Source organism: Ictalurus furcatus, chromosome 16 (assembly GCF_023375685.1).
Source record: "Ictalurus furcatus strain D&B chromosome 16, Billie_1.0, whole genome shotgun sequence".
NCBI lineage: Eukaryota > Metazoa > Chordata > Actinopteri > Siluriformes > Ictaluridae > Ictalurus > Ictalurus furcatus.
The window spans coordinates 11,065,688-11,085,024 of NC_071270.1; the positions used below are offsets into that span (position 1 = coordinate 11,065,688).

Below are 19,337 nucleotides of genomic sequence, written 5' to 3' on the forward strand. Positions count from 1 at the left end.
TCTCTGTCTTCATGTGGGTTTCTTTCCACCTCACAGAAAAAGGAAGTGGATTGGCTACTCTAAATTGCCCGTGTGTGTGTGTGTGTAGTCCTGTGCCCTGTCCAAGGTGCATTCCCACCTGTTCCCAAGGTGGGCTCTGGATACCCCATGACCCTGACCAAGGTAAAGAGGTGACTGAAGAATGAAGAAACAACATGGAGGGAGGACATATTATATGCACTTGTAGATGCAAATGCTCTGTGGTTGTAGCGATAAAAGTGATGTGTGTGTGTGTGTGTCTGGTTAGTAGCCACATCATGCAAAATGTAGTGCATTCATAATTCTGCATAATAACACTGCAAATTATGCATTATTTAAATTAATGTACATTTGTACAGTTTCCTACTCACCTGTCTATTAGAATGAGATGGCAGTGTGCCAATCTATGTAGGAAAGTTCTGGAAGTTTTGAGGCGCTGTATATTGTACAGAGCAGTGGTTTTCAAAGTGGGGGCCGCCTGGGGGGCCTCAACAATTTGGTGTGAAAAATAAATAAATACATGATTTTCTCTTTCTCACTCTCAGACAACCACACAAGCACAATCAATTCCTTATCTAATGTAATGTAAAGATGCAAGATGTAATTATTAATAATAAAAAAAAGGGGGGATATATTCAGAAGTCTCTATTTTTAATGTGTTTTAAAGACATCTTGCAAAAGGGGGGCCTCGGTCAAATGTTAATGCCATTTGGGGGGAATTGCCCTGGAAAAGTTTGGGAACCACTGGTATAGAGCTCCGTTTTACACACAGCAGCTTCTCTCAGACAGTGGGTGGAACCTTCCGCGCAGGTGAGTGACTACCGGCTCTAAGGGGGCGTGGCTTAGCGAATTGATAAAGCGTCTCTTTATTTGAATGCTGGTGTTAAGGCTGGTTTGCTGCTTCTCTGCTGCGATGCTTGTCGGTTAAAACGTCTGGGGTTTTTTGGCTCTAGGTTACATTGGATTGTTCCAGTTCTGGTATATATGTTTTCTTTTAATGAGCTGCGTTTTATTGTGATATTTTTTCGTGTGTGTATTTGGCCTGCTCCTTTCTGTCCAGTCTTCAGAAGTGTTTGATTCTGGTTGTTTGGTGGATGTTAAGGAACTTTAGCTTTCCGATTAGACGACGAAAAAGAAATTAATGTTAAACTAACCGAACTGTTAATTTCGTCGTCTTTTGAACCTTCAACCATTTGTCTTGAAGTATAATAGTCCTTTAATTCACCTTGTACTTTTCTTGTCTTTTTAGAGATGCATGTTGTTTGTTTGTTTGTTTGTTTGTCTGTTTGTTTGTTTGAGAACTGTTATTTCCTATTGATATGTTACATAGAGTTTAGACTGTAAGCTGTAGGAAATGATCAAACCCCATAGTGTAATTTTTTGGGATACTTAAAAAAAGGCCTGACATTCTGTTTTAAAAAGCAGCATTTTTCTGTTCATGCGTTGTCTTACATAAACTGATCTGGCTTTGTGGTTGCATCTCGCCACCACAAAATGTTACCAGTCCAATCACTGTTTTATCAGCAGAAACATTTTTTGGCCTATGTTGTGACTTATGATTTCAGAATTAAACTCACTTGATTTTATAAATAAGTCAGACAAAGTGTGTGTGTGTGTGTGTGTGTGTGTGTGTTATATTGTGTTCTGCTTTTCTGACACTGAATTTTATGCAGTCCTGGCTGCAGTCTCTGTGTTGTCTTGTATGCTCCACCATAGTCTTGAAAGCATGAGATTTTATTCTAGTGTATGTATTTCTGAAAATTGGTTGACTATTCAATTTTTTCATCCTTTTCTGTTGAATCAGCTAACCTGGATCCTGCGAATCATCCACTCATTCGGAGCTGAAGTGGGCCTACTTGGGGTATCCAACCCATAATTTCTAATGGATGGTGTTGCCATGTCCATCGAACCTTCTCTTTTTTCTCCACCGCCCCCTCCTCCTCCACCACCTCCACCACCTCCACCCATCACAGGAAGCGAACCGTTCTCTCGCAGTGTTCACCGGCGCTCCAAGATGCGCAGCTTCAACTGGGACACCATTCCAAGGCATAGCGTGGTGGGGAAGCGCAACGTCTGGACATCACAGAAGAAGCTGGAGGATATTCCACTGGACACCAAGCGCATTGAGGAACTGTTTAGCCACAGTGAACGTCAGCAGATACCAACCAAGCATGGCACCGTCAAGAAGAGTGTGTGGGGCCTGCAGACCACCAGTCCTGAGTCAGAGATTGTGAGTAGTGTGTGTTTGTACCAGTTTTCTCAGGCAGGTGGAAAAGGCGTCAGCTGGAGATTGCAAACAACAGTAAGGAGGTTGTGGTGCCACATTTCGGTTACATACAGTGCATTTTTAGTGTTTTCAGTATATACTCACCGTCCACTTTTAACACATAACTGCACATTCATGCAGTTATCTAATCAGCCAATGATGTGGCGGCAGCAGCAAAATGCATAAACTCATGCAGGTACAGGTCAAGAGCTTCAGTTAATGTTCACATCGAACATTAGGATGAAGCTAAGGTGTGATCACTGTGACATGTGGCATGGATGTTGGTACCAGAAGAACTGGTTTGAGCATTTCATAAAGTGCTGATTTCCTGGGATTTTCACACACAACAATCTCTAGCGTTTAACCAGAATGATATGGAAAAACTAAAAACATCCTGTGAGCAGAGGGCCTGCAGGCTGAAACACCGTGTTGAAGATGGAGATCAGAGGAGAATGAGCAGACTGGTCTGAGCTGATAGGAATTCTATAGTAACTCAAATAAGCACTCTTTACAACCGTGGTGAGCAGAAAAGTCTGTTTCCATGAAAGCTTCCTGATTCCTGAAACACTCAAACCAGCCCATCTGGTACCAACATCCATGCCACGATAAAAGTCATGGAGATCAGTTTTTCTTCATTCTGATGTTTGATGTGAACATTAACTAGGTGGCGAGTATATATTTGAAGGAAACACTGTATCCCCGAGGAAGGTTGAACGTGAAGAGCACACTACATCTTGTTTTTATTAGCACTAAATCTTGCAACATTAACACTGTCATTCAGGTCCTTGAATTGTCTTGTAGTACTAAGACAAGATGCCTAGACTTGCAGCATTCTGTGGAAGACGTACCAGAATTGTATGGATCTTGGTTTACTACTAGATCTACAATGTTTTATTATCTCAGGGATGTGCTGAAGTGATTAAAAGCATTCACTTTAAAGAAGATATCAAAACAGTTAATTTAGAAGGGAACAACTGATGGAAACTGTTCCTGAGATTCTTGTGAAAGTCAGTCCGTTCACCTATAAAACTGGTCAAAAGTACCAAAGCCTGTTACCTATGGCAAATAAGCTCTTTCATGTTAGTTTTGTGTTTTTAGCAAGTTAAACGAATTGCTAAATGAAGTTAATGACGGCATGAAGACGTTCTCATTGCTTATAATGTGTTCCCAATAAATTCAGATACTTGTTCTTGTCAGTGATGATGCAAGAATTAAACGTCAGCTTTGAAAAATTATGCTTAACTTCGTTCTAAATTGCTGCTACTTTGAACCCCTACAGAGGACACGGTCATGATCTTTTTCAGAACAGACAGCAGCCTAAAAATGGAGCTTTCTCAGTGTACTTCACTAGCTAGCTTCTCAGCTGGAATATAAACACTACAGAGCTTTTAGTTGCATTGTTTAAGCTTTATTTGTTTATCCCTGTATGACTGTTTCCCCACAGAGCCATGTGATATGCAAATGGGGTGCTGTTGGAGGAAAATAATGGTCTGGTGTGACTCGATGCAACAAAGTTAATTATTTTAATATAAATGCACACACTTATTCCTCTTGTATCACAACGATTTGCTAAAGATTAACATTTTTATTTATTAAAAATGTGTTTATAATTAATGCTCTGTAATTAAGATGCAGTTATCATCAGCTTTTCTTTCTTTGTAACACCAAGCTGGTCATGTTACCAAGAAACCACAAAACCTGTCTATCCTGAAAACTTAATTCATTTAAACTTCTGCTTTGCAGCTGGATGTACTATCTGAGCTGCTGTTCTAGAAAATCGATCACCTAACATGTGTTGCAGTTTCACATGTTTGTATTGCAAAGCACATCACTGTACAAATTGTGCTGTACAATTGTGATGTAATACTTTTCCATGTATGGAGCAGCCCTTGTCAACTGTACCATGCATGTTCAATATTACAATTTCATATAATAGATTATTGTAAATTATTTGGATTTAGGCTAATTAGAATGTACATAAGAATTTCAATGTGATTTTAGTCCAACTAACACCCAATTTTAACACCCATTTAGACTCTAATACAATACATCTTCTTTTTTTTTTCCTATGATTTTTGATACTCTCATTGTTCATAAGATTGTAGAACTTTTATGTTTTTATACCACCACACTGCTGAATTTTCTGTTCTGCTTGATTAGAAATTGTTGGTTATTTTCTATAACAGCATGACAGGTTTTTATGACAGGTTTATATTAATGTGCTTGTTCTATTATGTAGTAACTGCTACTTGCTGATTGTAATTATTGATATGGTGAAGTTTATTTAGCATTTAGTCAGAGTTAAAGGTGTTCACATGGGTTTTAGGACCGGGGGAATCTTCAGGACAGAGGACTTTGAGCTTAGTAGTTTTCCAGTAACAAGATAAACTGCATTTTTTTGGTCCAGCAGGAAAAAAAGAGGTGTTGGTGAGGGAACAACTGTTTATATCTGTTAGAATGTAAGTGATGACCACAACTAACTTGTTTCACAGATTCCCCACAACATTAAATGCAACTATAAATTGACACAAGATATGCTATGATGTTATTTAATAAATTAAAAAGATAGCTTTGGCAAATTGTGCTGGTATATGAAGGGGAAAAAAACACTTCAGGATATTAAGTTACTGAGTAATAATCAAACTACAGTAATGGCATAACAGCATGCCCTGCTATCGATATTGTCCAAGCCCATGGTTCTATCCTGGAAAAGAATGGAATGGTCCCTTCTGGTGAACTTATTCATGAATGATTGAAAAATCCCTTAACACACAGTTAGGAAATGGCTGAATGTTTATTTGTTTGTCTGTGTATAGGAAACAGTTCTGACTGTAAGGCAGAAGTGGCTCAGGATGATTTAGTATTTATAATAATGGGAAGTGCGGAGATGCGTGTTATACAATGGGATATTTGTCTTGTTTTACCCATGTTCCTACTTTATTGTATTACCTTGATGATGGTGGCATTAAAATTTCCCTTTTTTTATACAAGCCTTTATAGATATTCAAATGAGAATTTGTTTGCATTCTCTTTGACAGGTCTCGATCCTTAACTCGAAGAGAAGTATGAATATTGGGATTCTCCTTAAGCAGTTTAAAAGGTGAGGTATTGTACAGAAGTAGATCATACTTGCTTATTAATAATTTACTCTAGGAGCACAATGCAGTCATACATGGCCCTCAAGCATTTTGTCAGAAGGGTGAATGTTTAATTAAAAAATAATTAATTGTTTCCGGTGTCACCCCCCCCGTAGAGACTATTATTTTACATTCAGGTTACAAGTAATTGTGTATATATACCATCACCTTTATTTATATTTGTGGAAATGTATGAGGAAGTACATATAATTTGGAATGATTACTTTCAATACTGAAATAGTGAACATGTTCTGAACACTGTAAACACTGATGTCCCAGTCTATACTACTGATGTGTACAGCAGTGATATATATAATTTTTTACTTTATTTAACTTCAAATGCTAATTAGAAAATTGAAATTCAATTACATATGCAAGCACACTTCTCGTGTGAGTGCCTATAAGTTGACTTATAATTGAATTAATTATTAAGACAACTAAATGAAATTAAATTCTTAACAGACATAATTAATTAACTAATTATAATAACACCATCTGACATTTCTAACCTTGATCATTATTTTGCTTCCTGTAAATAGTTGTTTTCAGTTTTCTGAAATACTAATAAGAGCAACCAATTTTCTTAGAGATCAAATGTTTTATGTATCCAGGTGGCCAAATTATGCTGTAACGACACACTGACACCACATTGTCTTGAGCTGAAATATTAACTCTGCTGTGTGGACAACATTATATTAAATTAAACATTTTCTCATGAGATTATTTTCTCATGAGAATCATCAGAGGTCCGTGCATTATGAATCTCTGCATGGCCCATTGAAGCCTGTCATTTGTAGGAATTTATTCCAAAACAACAATGTTGCCAGTTTCTGTTTCTTCCCCAATTTCTGTTAGAGCTTATGAAAATCATGGATCACTGAAGTGTGGAGGTGGATATGTGGTTATGGAATTTAAGACTTGAGCACCTCCTGTCCGTTCAGTACTACAGAAGACTATTTCTGTTCATAATGTTATGTTTGTGCTTTGACTCCCCCTGCAGGCCAATTCAGGACATTGTTGAGGACATCAGTGAGGGAAACATGCGATTTGCTGCTGGTGGACTGAGAGAGCTGAGCAAGCTGCTGCCTGATGATGTTGAGGTACACTGTACAGCTTGTAGCACTATGTAGCATGAAACTGTAGCATTATTCTCTCGTGTATTGATCACTTGGGTACAAATTAAGGGTGGACAGAATGGATGTTTTGTCCACTTTAATCCAATTTTAAATTATCCATTCAGGAAAAAAAAAAAGTTGAACAATATTAAGTATAATATGAAAAATTTTGACATTCCTCTTTGTGGTTTGCTCAATACAGTGAATATAAGTCTACACACCCCTGTTAAAATGGTAGGTTTTTGTGTTAATCATGTCTGAACTTTTTCCACCCTCAATGTGAAATTATAACATACTAACTAACTGAACAACAATTAAACATTTTAGGGAAAAATAAACAAGTTACAATAACCTGGTTGCATAAGTGTGCACACCCTTTTATAATTGGGGATGTGGCTGTGTTCAGAATGAACCAATCACACTCAAGCTCAGGTTCAAAAGTAATTATCATACAGCTGTCATCAGTGAAATTATTCTGATTAACACCAAATAAAGACCAGCTGTTTCTTCACATCTTCTTGGTTTCATCTGACTGCTGAAGCCATGGTCCTCAAACAGCTTGCGAAGCATACGTGGTATTTCATTTGTCTACAGGAATCAATCAGGAGGGGGGTATAAAAGTACTTCCAAAACATTAGATGTACCATGGAACACTGTGAAGGCCATTATCAACAAATGGAGAAAATGGAGCACCAAAGTGACATCACAAAGAACAGGACGTCCCTCCATATTTTATAAAAGGACAAGACAAAAACTTACCAGGGAGGATTCCAAGAGACCTACGGCAACATTAAAGGAGCTGCAGGAATATCTGACAAGTACTGATTATTCTATGCACTCTTTTTTTAAAAAAAAAAAAAAAAAAAAAAAAAATTAATTTTTTTTTAGCCCAACAGCTGGGTAAATATAGGACCAAACTCATTTTGGACTAAACTAACCCATCAATCTGGGTTGTTAATTTTAACCCAGAAAATGGGCTGTTTTTCAACCCAAATGATGGTTTTCATTTTTACAAAAATGCTGGGTTAATTTTATTTTATAAATGGGTTAATATTTTCAGGGCTATTTTTACCCTTTGAAAAGTATATAAATGTTTTTGAATGATCTAGCCAGAGCCCAGACCTGAATCCAACAAAAAATTTGTGGGGTGACCGGAAGCAGGCTATACACAGGAGATGCCCTTACAATTTAATGGATTTAGAATGTTTTTGCAAGAAAGAGTGGGAAAATATTGCTAAGTCAAGATGTGCCACACTGGTTGACTCTTGCCCAAAAAAAGACAGCGGTGTAATAAAATCAAAAGGTGCTTCTACAAAGTATTATATTGGGGGTGTGCACATTTATGCAACCAGGTTATTGTAAAAAAAAAAAAAAAAAAACATTGTTCTTATTTTTCCCAAAAATGTTTTCTGATCTGAGCTGATTTTATCTTGAGTTTTTTTTTTTACCTGCCATTTTAACAATGCCATGTAGACTTTTTAAATATCCACTGTAGCTCTGAAAATTAAAAGGGAAAGTACCTGAAGCATAACTCCCATTGCTTACTTGTAAGAATGTGTTTGGTAGGTGTGTGGGGGTGTGTGTGTGTGTGTGTATATGTATGTGTGTATATATTTATATTTGTATTGCTATACATTCAAAAGGGATGCTCTGAACATCTCACTGGCACTTTCATTGCTAAGAAGTGAACTGAATTTTGCAGGTGAAGAAGCTGTTGTCATTCCATGGTGATGCGTCTCAGCTTGCAGAGGCAGACCGCTTCTTCCTGATGCTGGTAAATGTTCCAGGGTGAGTTTAATGGCTCCGAAATTTCCATAGGATTAACAATTAGCATCTGTACTTGGTTTCATTATATTTAAGCATGTGTTTTTGGAGATTATTAATTGTTAGTCAGAATATGGTTTGCTGATCTGGCTTCCGCCCTGCAGTTATTAGGGTTTAAAAGCCCTTCACAGCAGCCGTCCAGAGATCTGGGTCAGATTGAGTTGTTGATGGATTCTGTGTTTGCAGATATGAAGAAAGACTGAAAAGCTTGCTCCTCAGAGAGGAGTTCATGCCCTTTATAGAGGAGATGAGAAAATCCATTTCCATCATGACTGCAGCAGCTAATGGTATTGTGCATTATCTTTAAAAATAAATAATTTAAATACTTATTTCTGTGTTATTCATTAGTGTTATTTATTCATTAGTTTTGATACTTTACAGTTCAAAAAAACAATCAGTATTTTGTATAATTCTGATGAATTAGCCAAAATGGTGCATGATGAAGAGTTTTTCATGAGTTGTTCCAAAATATAGAACATGTTTGTCACTGATTATGATATTACATGATTTGAGGAATATTTTCCTAATTAGCGTATTGATGCCAGACAAACCTTTCTTTCTTACTCTCACAGAGCTGCTGGAGTGTGATGATCTACACTCTATAATTAGACTCGTGCTCAAAGCTGGAAACTACATGAATGCTGTGAGTTGTTGTTGGTTTTTTTTTTTTTTTGGTTTGTTTTAGATATATATTAAGCAGTGCCCTCCGCTAATATTGGCACCCTTGATAAATATGAGCAAAGAAGGCTGTGAAAATTGTCTTTAGTGTTTAACCTTTTGATCTTTTGTTAAAAAAATTTACAAAAGTACTCTGTTCTCATGGATATCAAACAATTGCAAGCACAACAAAACAAATATAGATGTGCAACAATTTTTGGCACCCCTATGAATTCCTATGAGAGAAATGTATTTGAAGTATATTCCATTGATATTTTACATTTCTTAGTACACCTGGGTGACTAGGAACAGGAAATTGTTCAACCATGACTTCCTGTTTCACAGGGGTTTAAATATGAGGCAACACAGGCCAGATTCCCTTAGTCGTTCATAACAATGGGTAAGACCAAGGAATATAGCTGTGATGTTCAGCTAAAGGTTGTTGAGCGTCACAAAATGGGAAGTGGCTATAAGAATAATTAAAAATGCCCATTTCCACCATCAGGGCAATAATTAAGAAGTTCCAGTCAACTGTAAATGTTCTGAATCAACCTAGAATTGGACTTGTCTACATTGTCTCAATGCACTGTGAAGAGGATCCCTCAGATCCCTTGCCATGTATTCTCCAACCTCATCAGGCATTATAGGAGAAGACTCAGAGCTGTTATCTTGGCAAAGGGAGGTAGCACAAAGTATTGACCTCCATTTAATTAGGTTCACTTATCAAATAATGTTGAGCCTGTTTTGGTCTTCAGAACAGCATAAATTCATCTGATGGATCTCTGCAGTAATGTTACACAATGCAGAAATAAAGGGATAATCTTGGATGCAGTTTGCCTTGTTGTAGCTCACTTTTCCTTGCACAAGTGATTCTTCTGATCCGCAAACTTTTTTGTCTTCAAGATTGCTGAAAACTTGTAGTTTTATGCTTTGTGCTCTATTCTTGATCAACTTTGAAGGGGTCCTGAGTGAAAAGCCCAGGTCACCAGCTGTCTGTAACGTGCATGCCTACTCCTAACTAATCTTGTCACATCCCTAAGGTCATCTGTTTTGAGAACTAACTGATGATAAAACAGGCAGACAGGCAGTGTTTCTACACTTCACGGAGCTGTTGGAATGTACAGCTTGTGTGAAGGTGTAGGAGGATAAACTGGAAGCCCTCTGAAGAGATATGGCATAGATTCTCAAATACATCATAGCAGAAAGAATAATGATCACTATAAGCACTCCATGTAACTTCTTAATGGGTTTGCACTACATCTCATAAAGGAAAACTTAACCCTGAAACACATTTGTTTGTTTTTTATTTTGAGGCACTTCGGGATTCTGTTACTAATGTGTTGGTTTGTGCTGTCTTTTCTCAAACGAGTTATGGCAGACACTCGGCCTGACTAGATAGAAATGACAAGCATGATATTAAACATTGTAGCTTTGGAACCTTATGTGTTTGGGCACAGTGTACAGGTGAGGAGTTGAGAGAATCGTACAGACGAAAGTACCAAAGTGCCGCTGGGTCTCATTATTTAAGGATGAAGCAAATGCTAAATTCCACTCCCGCAGCTATCAGCTGGTTGTCAAACAGCATTGTGTGTAATGCAGGAAACCATTAACGAAAGTGAAAATAGATTAACATGGTGTTGAAAATTATGAAATCAATTTTGGATACCACTGAAGGTGTTGATATGAATTTTCCTTTAACGTGACAGTCTTGTTTCTGTCTGGATTTGTTCAGGATGGCTACGCTGGTCGTGCGTTAGGTTTCAGAATGGCTTCTCTCCTGAGGCTTGTGGACACCAAAGCTAACAAACCTGGCATGAACCTTATGCACTATGTGGCTATGGTAATGTAGATCACACTGAAATTACCATACTTTTTCATTTAAAATGCACTTTAGTGGCTTTGTTTGTTCATTTCTTATTCTGGATCATTTCTCCACTTCAGCAAGCTCAACAGATAGACTGCGCCTTATTAAAGTTTACAGAACAGCTTCAACACATCGGTGATGCGTCGAGGTAACTCTGATAGGAGTAGTCATTTATACACTTAAAATAAGCTGGAACACCCAACTGGCTCTGCATATTCTGTTTTTCTTCTCAGAATTCAAAAACATGAAGTCGAAACAGACTTCAAGAGAGAAATGGCAAAAGCTAAAGAAGCCAAGGCCTATGCCAGCATGCAGCCTGATCTGCAACATCAAATGGACGAGTTCCTTCAAGTGAGTCTGCACTGTGGTCACTTGAGTAGTCTGATGTAAAATCTGAGATCTGGGTGGTGATCAGCTTTATCCTTCATGTAGATGGCCACAAGTCAGCTTGCAGACATGGAGGCCTCTCTAAGGGAGCTGGATTCAATCAGTCACTCAGTGGCTGAGTATTTCTGTGAAGACCCTGCTACCTTTAAGCTGGAGGAATGCTGCTCAATCTTCCACTCTTTCTGTGAGAAGTTTGAGAGAGCTGTAAAGGTAAGTCTTGTAACACTTTTACAACTCTATATGTTGATCTAAGAGCAATGTCAGAATCAATTTTCTTTATTTAAAAAAAAAACAAAAAAACAACTATATACCATACTACCATATACTATACCAGCTGAAGTATCATGATACCATGCAGTATAGTGTTAATTCATAATTCAAATCTACAAAATAAACCAGTTACGGTAATGGATAGATATAAATGAAAATGAAATCATGCAAATAAAAATGGACATTTCCAGAATGAACACAACATTAGGACTAAATAACTGAATTTGAAATGAACTCTAAAGAAATCATGAAATTGGGAAAGTTAGCTCACTTACTAGCAAACACTGCTAATTTTAGTATTTACAAACAGTGATTAGCACAACGTTAGCTCGCTTGCGATCAAACACAGCTAATTTTTGGGTTAGCATAAACGTTAGTTCACTTACTAGCAAACATGGCTAATTTTAGTTTTTAGATAGAGCAGTTAGCATAAAGTTAGCTTGGTTGGTAGCAAACAGGAAATCTTCAAAGATTATGGTAAAGAATTTAGGTTGAATGAAGTGTAACCTTTGTGCATTCTGCAAAAGCAGTGAGATGTGGTGTTTTATCAAATAGAATTAACTGCCACACATACATTACTTATGGTACTACCGTATTAACGATAGTACTGTGTATGTATGTATTTATTTATTTAAATAATATATATATTTTTTAATACATTGGCATTGGTGCTATTTTGAAGCTTTAGTATCGCGATACTACCATAGTACCGGTATATCATGCAACCCTAACCTTTAGTGAAACAGAAGGCAGGGATGGACAAATCTGTAGCCTGGACCCCTTGAAGAAGAAGTGCAGACAAGTAGGCTAACATTCACTGGAGGGTTTTGTTTTTTATCCCACCTCTCCTTGTTTAACAACCAGACAAAGGAAAATCAGTTCTTAGTATTTACTGTCCTCTAAACATTCTATGTATATTTAAAAATATATATATATATATGTGTGTGTGTGTGTGTGTGTGTGTGTGTGTGTGTGTGTGTGTATTAGTATCTCACAAAAGTGAGTACACCCCACTCATTTTTGCAAATATTTGATTATATCTTTTCAGTTGACAACACTGAAGAAATGATACTTCGCTACAATGTGAAGTAGTGAATGTACAGCTTGTATAACAGTGTAAATTTGCTGTCCCCTCAAAATAATTCTACACACACCCATTAATGTCTAAACCTCTGGCAACAAAACTGAGTACACCCCTAAGTGAAAATATCCAAATTGGGCCCAAAGTGTCAATATTTTGTGTGGCTACCATTATTTTCCAGCACTGCCTTAACCCTCTTGGGCATGGAGTTCACCAGAGCTTCATAGGTTGCCACTGGAGTCCTCTTCCACTACTCCATGATGACATCACGGAGCTGGTGGATATTAGAGACCTTGTGCTCCTCCACATTCCGTTTGAGGATGCCCCACAGATGCTCAATAGGGTTTAGGTCTGGAGACATGCTTGGCCAGTCCATCACCTTCACCCTCAGCTTCTTTAGCAAGGCAGTGGTCATCTTGGAGGTGTGTTTTGGGTCGTTATCATGCTGGAATACTGCATACTGTTCATGTTCTGCTTCAGTATATCACAGTACATGTTGGCATTCATGGTTCCCTCAATGAACTGTAGCTCCCCAGTGCTGGCAGCACTCATGCAGCCCCAGACCATGACACTCCCAGCACCATGCTTGACTGTAGGCAAGACACACTTGTCTTTGTACTCCTCACCTGGTTGCCGCCACACACGCTTAACACCATCTGAACCAAATAAGTTTATCTTGGTCTCATCAGACCACAGGACATGGTTCCAGTAATCCATGTCCTTAGTCTGCTTATCATCAGCAAACTGTTTGTGGGCTTTCTTGTGCATCATCTTTAGAAGAGGTTTCCTTTTGGGACGACAGCCATGCAGACCAATTTGATGCAGTGTGCGGCGTATGGTCTGAGCACTGACCGGCTGACGCCCCACCCCTTCAACCTCTGCAGCAATGCTGGCAGCACTCATGTCTATTTCCCAAAGACAACCTCTGGATATGACGCTGAGCATGTGCACTCAACTTCTTTGGTCGACGATGGCGAGGTCTGTTGTGAGTGGAACCTGTCCTGTTAAGTGTCAGGGTCTTGGCAATTTTCTTATAGCCTAGCCCATCTTTATGTAGAGCAACAATTCTTTTTTTCATATCCTCAGAGTTCTTTGCCATGAGGTGCTATGTTGAACTACCAGTGACCAGTATGAGGGAGTGTGAGAGCGATGACACCAAATTTAACACACTTGCTCCCCATTCACACCTGAGACCTTGTAACACTAACAAGTCACATGACACCAGGGAGGGAAAATGGCTAATTGGGCCCAATTTGGACATTTTCACTTAGGGGTGTACTCACTTTTGTTGCCAGCGGTTTAGACATTAATGGCTGTGTGTTGAGTTATTTTGAGGGGACAGCAAATTTACACTGTTACACAAGCTGTTCACTCACTACTTTACATTGTAGAAAAGTGTCATTTCTTAAGTGTTGTCACACCATACATGGGTTAAGGCAATCCCTAAATATTCCATATATATATATATATATATATATATATATATATATATATATATATATATATATATATATATATATATATATAAATAAATAAATAAAATAATATATGGAATATTTAGGGATTGCCTCAACCCATGTATGGTATAATTATTGGTGGTGGACCATCCATCTGATCTAATCTTGCTTTGCTTATTCTGACAAAGTGCTACATGAAGTACTTGTCAGGAACAAGATTATTGCATTACACAATATGCATTAGAATATTTGTAACTTGAATATTAACAGACTGTTAAACTTCTTGTGTGTTGAACAGGAAAATACAGAACGAGAGGCAGCGGAGAGGCGCCGAAGGCAGCAGAGGGAAAGAGAGAAACTGAGCCGGGTAGTCAAGCGCCGTTCAGTTGGCACCTGCTCTAGGCAAAGCTCAGAACAGGAGGCCTTGGAGTCCATCCTCACCAGCTTCCTGAGCAACCGTCCTTCCCGCAGAAGACAACCCTCATCCAACAGAGAAAGTCCAACAGAGATACTGGATAAAAACCACCCACTGGCCGAAAGGTCTTGCATAGCTCTGGATAGTTCTGTTAATATGGACAAAAAGGATACAAGTGTTTTACTTCAAGATCAGGACCAGAGCTTCCAGATAATCCTTGAAATTCCTGCCAAGACGGAACAAAACGAGGAGCAGGACAAGAGCTGTCTGACAGCCCAGGATAGCCCTGTAAAGGTAGAGACTGTTGTCTCTCATCATGAAAAACAGGAAGAGAAATGCTTAAACGCAGTAAAAATCTCCTGTGACATGAATGTACAGGGTACACCAGCTGGTCCAAAAAGAGCACCATGCATAGAAGACAAAGCAACTCCAAAGAGCAGCAAAATAAACCGTCGTAGGAGCATAATTGAAAGACTATGTAGTGATGAGCAGGAGAAGAAGAACGAAGATGCAGATCGAACACAGGAGGACTTCGTGACGGAGCCACACCGGATTAGATGCCCCATTCCAGATGTTTCCTCTCCTCATCACAGAGGAATACAAGAGGTGGATTTGGCCCTTCAGAATGGCTTTGGATCACCTTGGACTGTTCTCAGTCCTCACATCTCACCCTCGCGCATGCGGCGCCGCAGGCATTCCTTTGGTTCCACTAAAGATGAAGAATCAGAGGATGGAGTGTGGGCACTGCCTGATACGCCCTCAAAGGGCCCTCTACTAGCACACATGTGCAGGTCATATGAGCACAGCATGTCTACCTCTGTGATTAGTAGTGTGGGTATTAGAGATTCTCCATTGCAAGGCACATCAGCGCACGGAACTCTATTAAGGTCTGCTTCGGTGGGCGAAAACCCTGAATCCATACCCAGCTTTCGTTTCGGTGCTTTCTTCCCAAGACGCCGTGGACGGGAAATCAAAAGACAAGAGCCATCGTCACTGAGGTCCTTCTTCCAGCGATTTGGGGAAAGAGGAAGGCCTGCTTCTATAGGAGACTCGTGCAAAGCGGAAACTTGAATTTTTGCTCCGTTCTGTGTTTTGTGTGTGTGGTTTTACATTAATTTTTTTTTCTCCCAGTTTTTAAAAGGATTTAGGATTGTGCGCTCTTACGCATTGCACAATGAACACTGTAACCCAAGACAAATATGGACTTGTTTTGGAGTGTGGTCATTGTGGCATTAAATGAATCCTGTCCACAAAAGTGATTTTATTATTTATTTTTACTCCTTTTTTTAATTTAAAGAAACCTCATATGTTTTAGCTCTTTTTTTTTTTTTTTATGCACTTTAAAATTCCTGCTGAGGATCTATCCTCAATATTAACCAAACACTTGTTTGTTTGTTCCATTATTTTATGTTTTTTGTTGTATATTTTTGTATAATAAAGTGTGGCATTCCACCTTAATATTTGAAGGTATATTTTTCGCACATCTTTCCTGCTTGCACAATTTACATATCACATTTTTGGAATGTCATATCCGGTATAAAAAGTGATTAAATCCCTTTTTTTGCCACTTGCTGACATTCTGAAAATGTCTTTTTAAATATCGTTGTACATGTGAGATGATGAGCATTCAACTCAAGAACATCTTGGGCTTTGTCCTCCAAATACAGGGGCTATATTCTACCCAAGTCTTTGTACTGCTTAATAGCTGTCGGGGTTTCTTTTGGTTTGGTCTAAAGTATTTTATCGTTCCACACAACAGTTGAGGATTGTTTTGCTGCATGTTCTGGTCCTTGCTGTGACCTCTCGACAGGGCTTAATATATAACTTTCCTCCTTCCATCTTTTATTTCTAGTTTGCCTTTTCTTCCCCCCCCCCCCAGTTTCTCTGCTGTTGTGAGGTTGAAACAGGGTGCACTTGTCCTGTTTCCTTGGTGACAGAGTTGTTTACAGCATGATCTCATTTGGCTAGTGGCACAGTGAAATAATACCCGTTTAGGAAAAAAAAGTGGCCCCACACACTCACGCACTCTTCTTTTGTTACAGTTCAGTGCCTGTTCTTTCATACTTTCATAAAGCAGCCACAGACTAGTTCACTTCCACTGAAGAGGTTTAAGAGATTAAGATAAAGCTCATTTTGTTTAAGACTTCTTGAAAATCCTCTAGCCATGGGGAGATTTGTTTGTTTATAGACCTAAAATAGACATGCATTTAACTGCACATATAACACCAAGTCATAAACTTGGCTTTTCAAGACAATGGTCATCAAATCAAAATGGCTTTTCCACAATGTTCTCTGTTTAAGGTGTTTTTTAAGTGAAAGATGTTTCAAAAGTACATCTGACCACAATGCTATGACTGACTTAGAAAGTGTCTTACTCAGAATACTGTGTGTGTGTGTGTCCATGTGCGCGTGTGTGCGCGTGCGTCAGGGGGTGGAGGCAGACATGAGAAATTTGAGCTACATCAGAGAGGAAGCAACTTGAGACGGAAGAATCATTCGAAAAGGTGACTTGGAGGAGTTTTAGGGAAGGACTACAAGAGCGTGTTTGCTCAATTTCTCAGTGTATTACTTTCTATAATTAAAAGGTGAGTAAATTTTGTTTTACATTTTAAAGATTCATATTTTTAATTATTCATCTTGGTTAATGATCTGTCATAGCTGTTATGCAGTGTTGAGGTGGATGATGTGTTGAAGAGTAGAAAGTTCAAGGAAATAATCAAATGCACATCTAATAAACAACTTCTCTTTAGACCTACAGGAAGAGGTCTAATTTGTAACTGTAATGGTTTGGAATGGTTAGTGTATATAGCTGTAATGTATGAATCTTAAAATATACAATATAAAGGTAATTAAAATACAGTTGCAATCAATTATTCAACCCCCATTGCAAATCAGGTTTATTGTCAAAATTTACAGACTTTCAGCTGTTTGCGATGAACAAATCAAACAACCAATTGAAATAGTTCAGCACAACGAATGCTTCAAGTGGTTTCCCCAAATTCAACTGAAAATGCAACTTATAATGATTTCTCCAGTTCCAAAATTATTCAACCCCTTTATGGCGAGCATCTGCTGCAAACGAGATGCATAGCCAGACACCAGCTTCTGGCAGCATTCCTGAGGAATCTTAGCCCATTCCTCATGAGCAATGGCCTCCAGTTCAGTAATATTCCTGGGTTCGTGTGCTGCAACTGCCTTCTTCAAATCCCACCAGAGATTTTCTATGGGGTTCAAGGAGGTGACTGTGATGGCCCTGTGTGAAACCTGTTTACATTTATACTGCCTGTAATGATGACTGCATTCTTTACTTATGTCTTGCTGTTAACAAAAGTTGATAAACATTAAAATCAGCATTTTATTATCATGTTGAAAGGTGAAATTTATTTTTAAAAAATAATAATAATTTACCAAAATAGATTATCATTTGGAGCTATCCATGATTCTTCCGTCTTGAATCCCTTGAGTCCCAGTCCCAGCTGAAGAGAAGCCACCTATAGCATGCTTCACCTTGGGTATGGTGTTCTTTGGGTGATACACTTAGTCCATCTCATCTTTTAGAATTATATATGCCCAAAATGTTACCATAACACATTTTGCCACATGGTTTGGGGTGATTTAGATGGACTTGGAGAAGGAGCTCCCATCCAGCCATCCTACCCCACAGCCCACACATTATAGAATACCTGCCCAGAATATGAGAGATTATTGTCCTGTGCAGAGTGTGACCAGTACTTGCCGGATATTTCTTCAGTTCCTTTAATGTTGCTGTAGGTCTCTTGGCAGCCTCCCTGATAAGCTTTCATCTTGACCTTTTTTTTTTTTTTCTTTTTCCCCCTTGATTTTTTTCATTTTGGAGGGATATCCTTTTCTCTATAATGTCACTGTGGTGCCACGTTTTCTCCACTTGTTGATTACGGCCTTCAGTGCTCCATGGTATTTCTTAAGTTTTGGAAATTCTTTGTACCCCTCTCTTGATCTCCACATTTTGATCATGGAGGATCAGGGCAGATCATGGCATCACTTTGTTTACTGCTTATGCGTGGACTTTTGAGAGTAGATTTAATTGGCCCTACTTATACTCTTAAGTTCATTTTAAATCACAGAAATGTATTTTACTTCGCTACATTCGGTGGTGTTCCTCCATTACTGTTAAATGTTAGTTTCGATAATTATTTTATATCACACTTGAAGTCATGAGTCTTGTGATACGCTGCACTGGTCTCAATCAGAATGCCTCCGCAACAACCACTCACCTTTTTAGCAGCTCAGTCCTGGAAAATAATGAGTGAAGAAGCGAGTGTATCGACAAAGGCAGGGGACACGCACGCTAACGCACACACGCTCTTTCTGTACACACGCTTTCTCTTCTGTTCTGTTCCATAGTCTGTTCTTTTGCCTTGTTTAAATCTAGATTCAGAGGACTGGGATGTTGCTTCATCTTGAACCCAGATTTTATATCATGAAAACAGAACAAACAGACTTCCAAGGAGAGGTGTGACTTCATGTAGTCTGAGATTCAGCCCTTCGTTTTAATCAGATCCAAAGTAACTTGTTTTCTCATTGGATACTTTATTACTCTTACTCAAGGAATTATTAACATTATTACTTTTACTTTTTCTTGAGTACTTTGTTTGTATAAGTAGTTTTACTTGTACTTGAGTAAAACTTTTGGCTACTCTACCCACCTCTGACCATTTATAAAGATGCCATTCTGACTGTGGTGCATGAGCATCACTGCTATCTGATTGCAAACTGAATGAATTAGGCTTATGTCTCTTGCTATGGCCATAGCTATCCAGCAACTTGATCAATGCAGGATATTCACTGTTTGAGGAAATCACACTTA

General features: G+C 38.5%; 2 protein-coding genes across 2 annotated transcripts in view; both read left to right on the plus strand.

Annotated features, from left to right (window-relative positions):
* The first annotated feature begins 640 nt into the window (after nt 1-640).
* Nucleotides 641-16,558, plus strand: fhdc3 (FH2 domain containing 3). The gene is made up of 12 exons (XM_053644614.1): nt 641-996; nt 1,823-2,248; nt 5,323-5,384; nt 6,422-6,521; nt 8,239-8,324; nt 8,547-8,647; nt 8,933-9,003; nt 10,750-10,857; nt 10,959-11,029; nt 11,115-11,232; nt 11,314-11,478; nt 14,375-16,558. Exons 2-12 carry the CDS (start codon nt 1,901-1,903, stop codon nt 15,560-15,562), a joined length of 2,418 nt encoding a protein of 805 aa, XP_053500589.1. The 5' UTR covers nt 641-996; nt 1,823-1,900; the 3' UTR covers nt 15,563-16,558.
* A 56-nt stretch (nt 16,559-16,614) lies between these two features.
* trim3b (tripartite motif containing 3b) overlaps nt 16,615-19,337 on the plus strand; it is a 43,189-nt gene continuing 40,466 nt past the window's right edge. Inside the window, exon 1 of the mRNA XM_053644616.1 lies at nt 16,615-17,076. The gene's annotated coding sequence lies outside the window, so the exon portion shown is untranslated. The remainder of the gene's footprint in view (nt 17,077-19,337) is intronic.

What these genes read in the sequence shown, in the direction of transcription:
- fhdc3 (XM_053644614.1), top strand. Translation starts at nt 1,901, where the DNA reads ATGGATGGTGTTGCCATGTCCATCGAACCTTCTCTTTTTTCTCCACCG. An exon ending in CTCCTTAAGCAGTTTAAAAG is followed by an intron (nt 5,385 to 6,421) that starts GTGAGGTATTGT and finishes CTCCCCCTGCAG; the next exon opens with GCCAATTCAGGACATTGTTG. An exon ending in TTATGCACTATGTGGCTATG is followed by an intron (nt 10,858 to 10,958) that starts GTAATGTAGATC and finishes TCTCCACTTCAG; the next exon opens with CAAGCTCAACAGATAGACTG.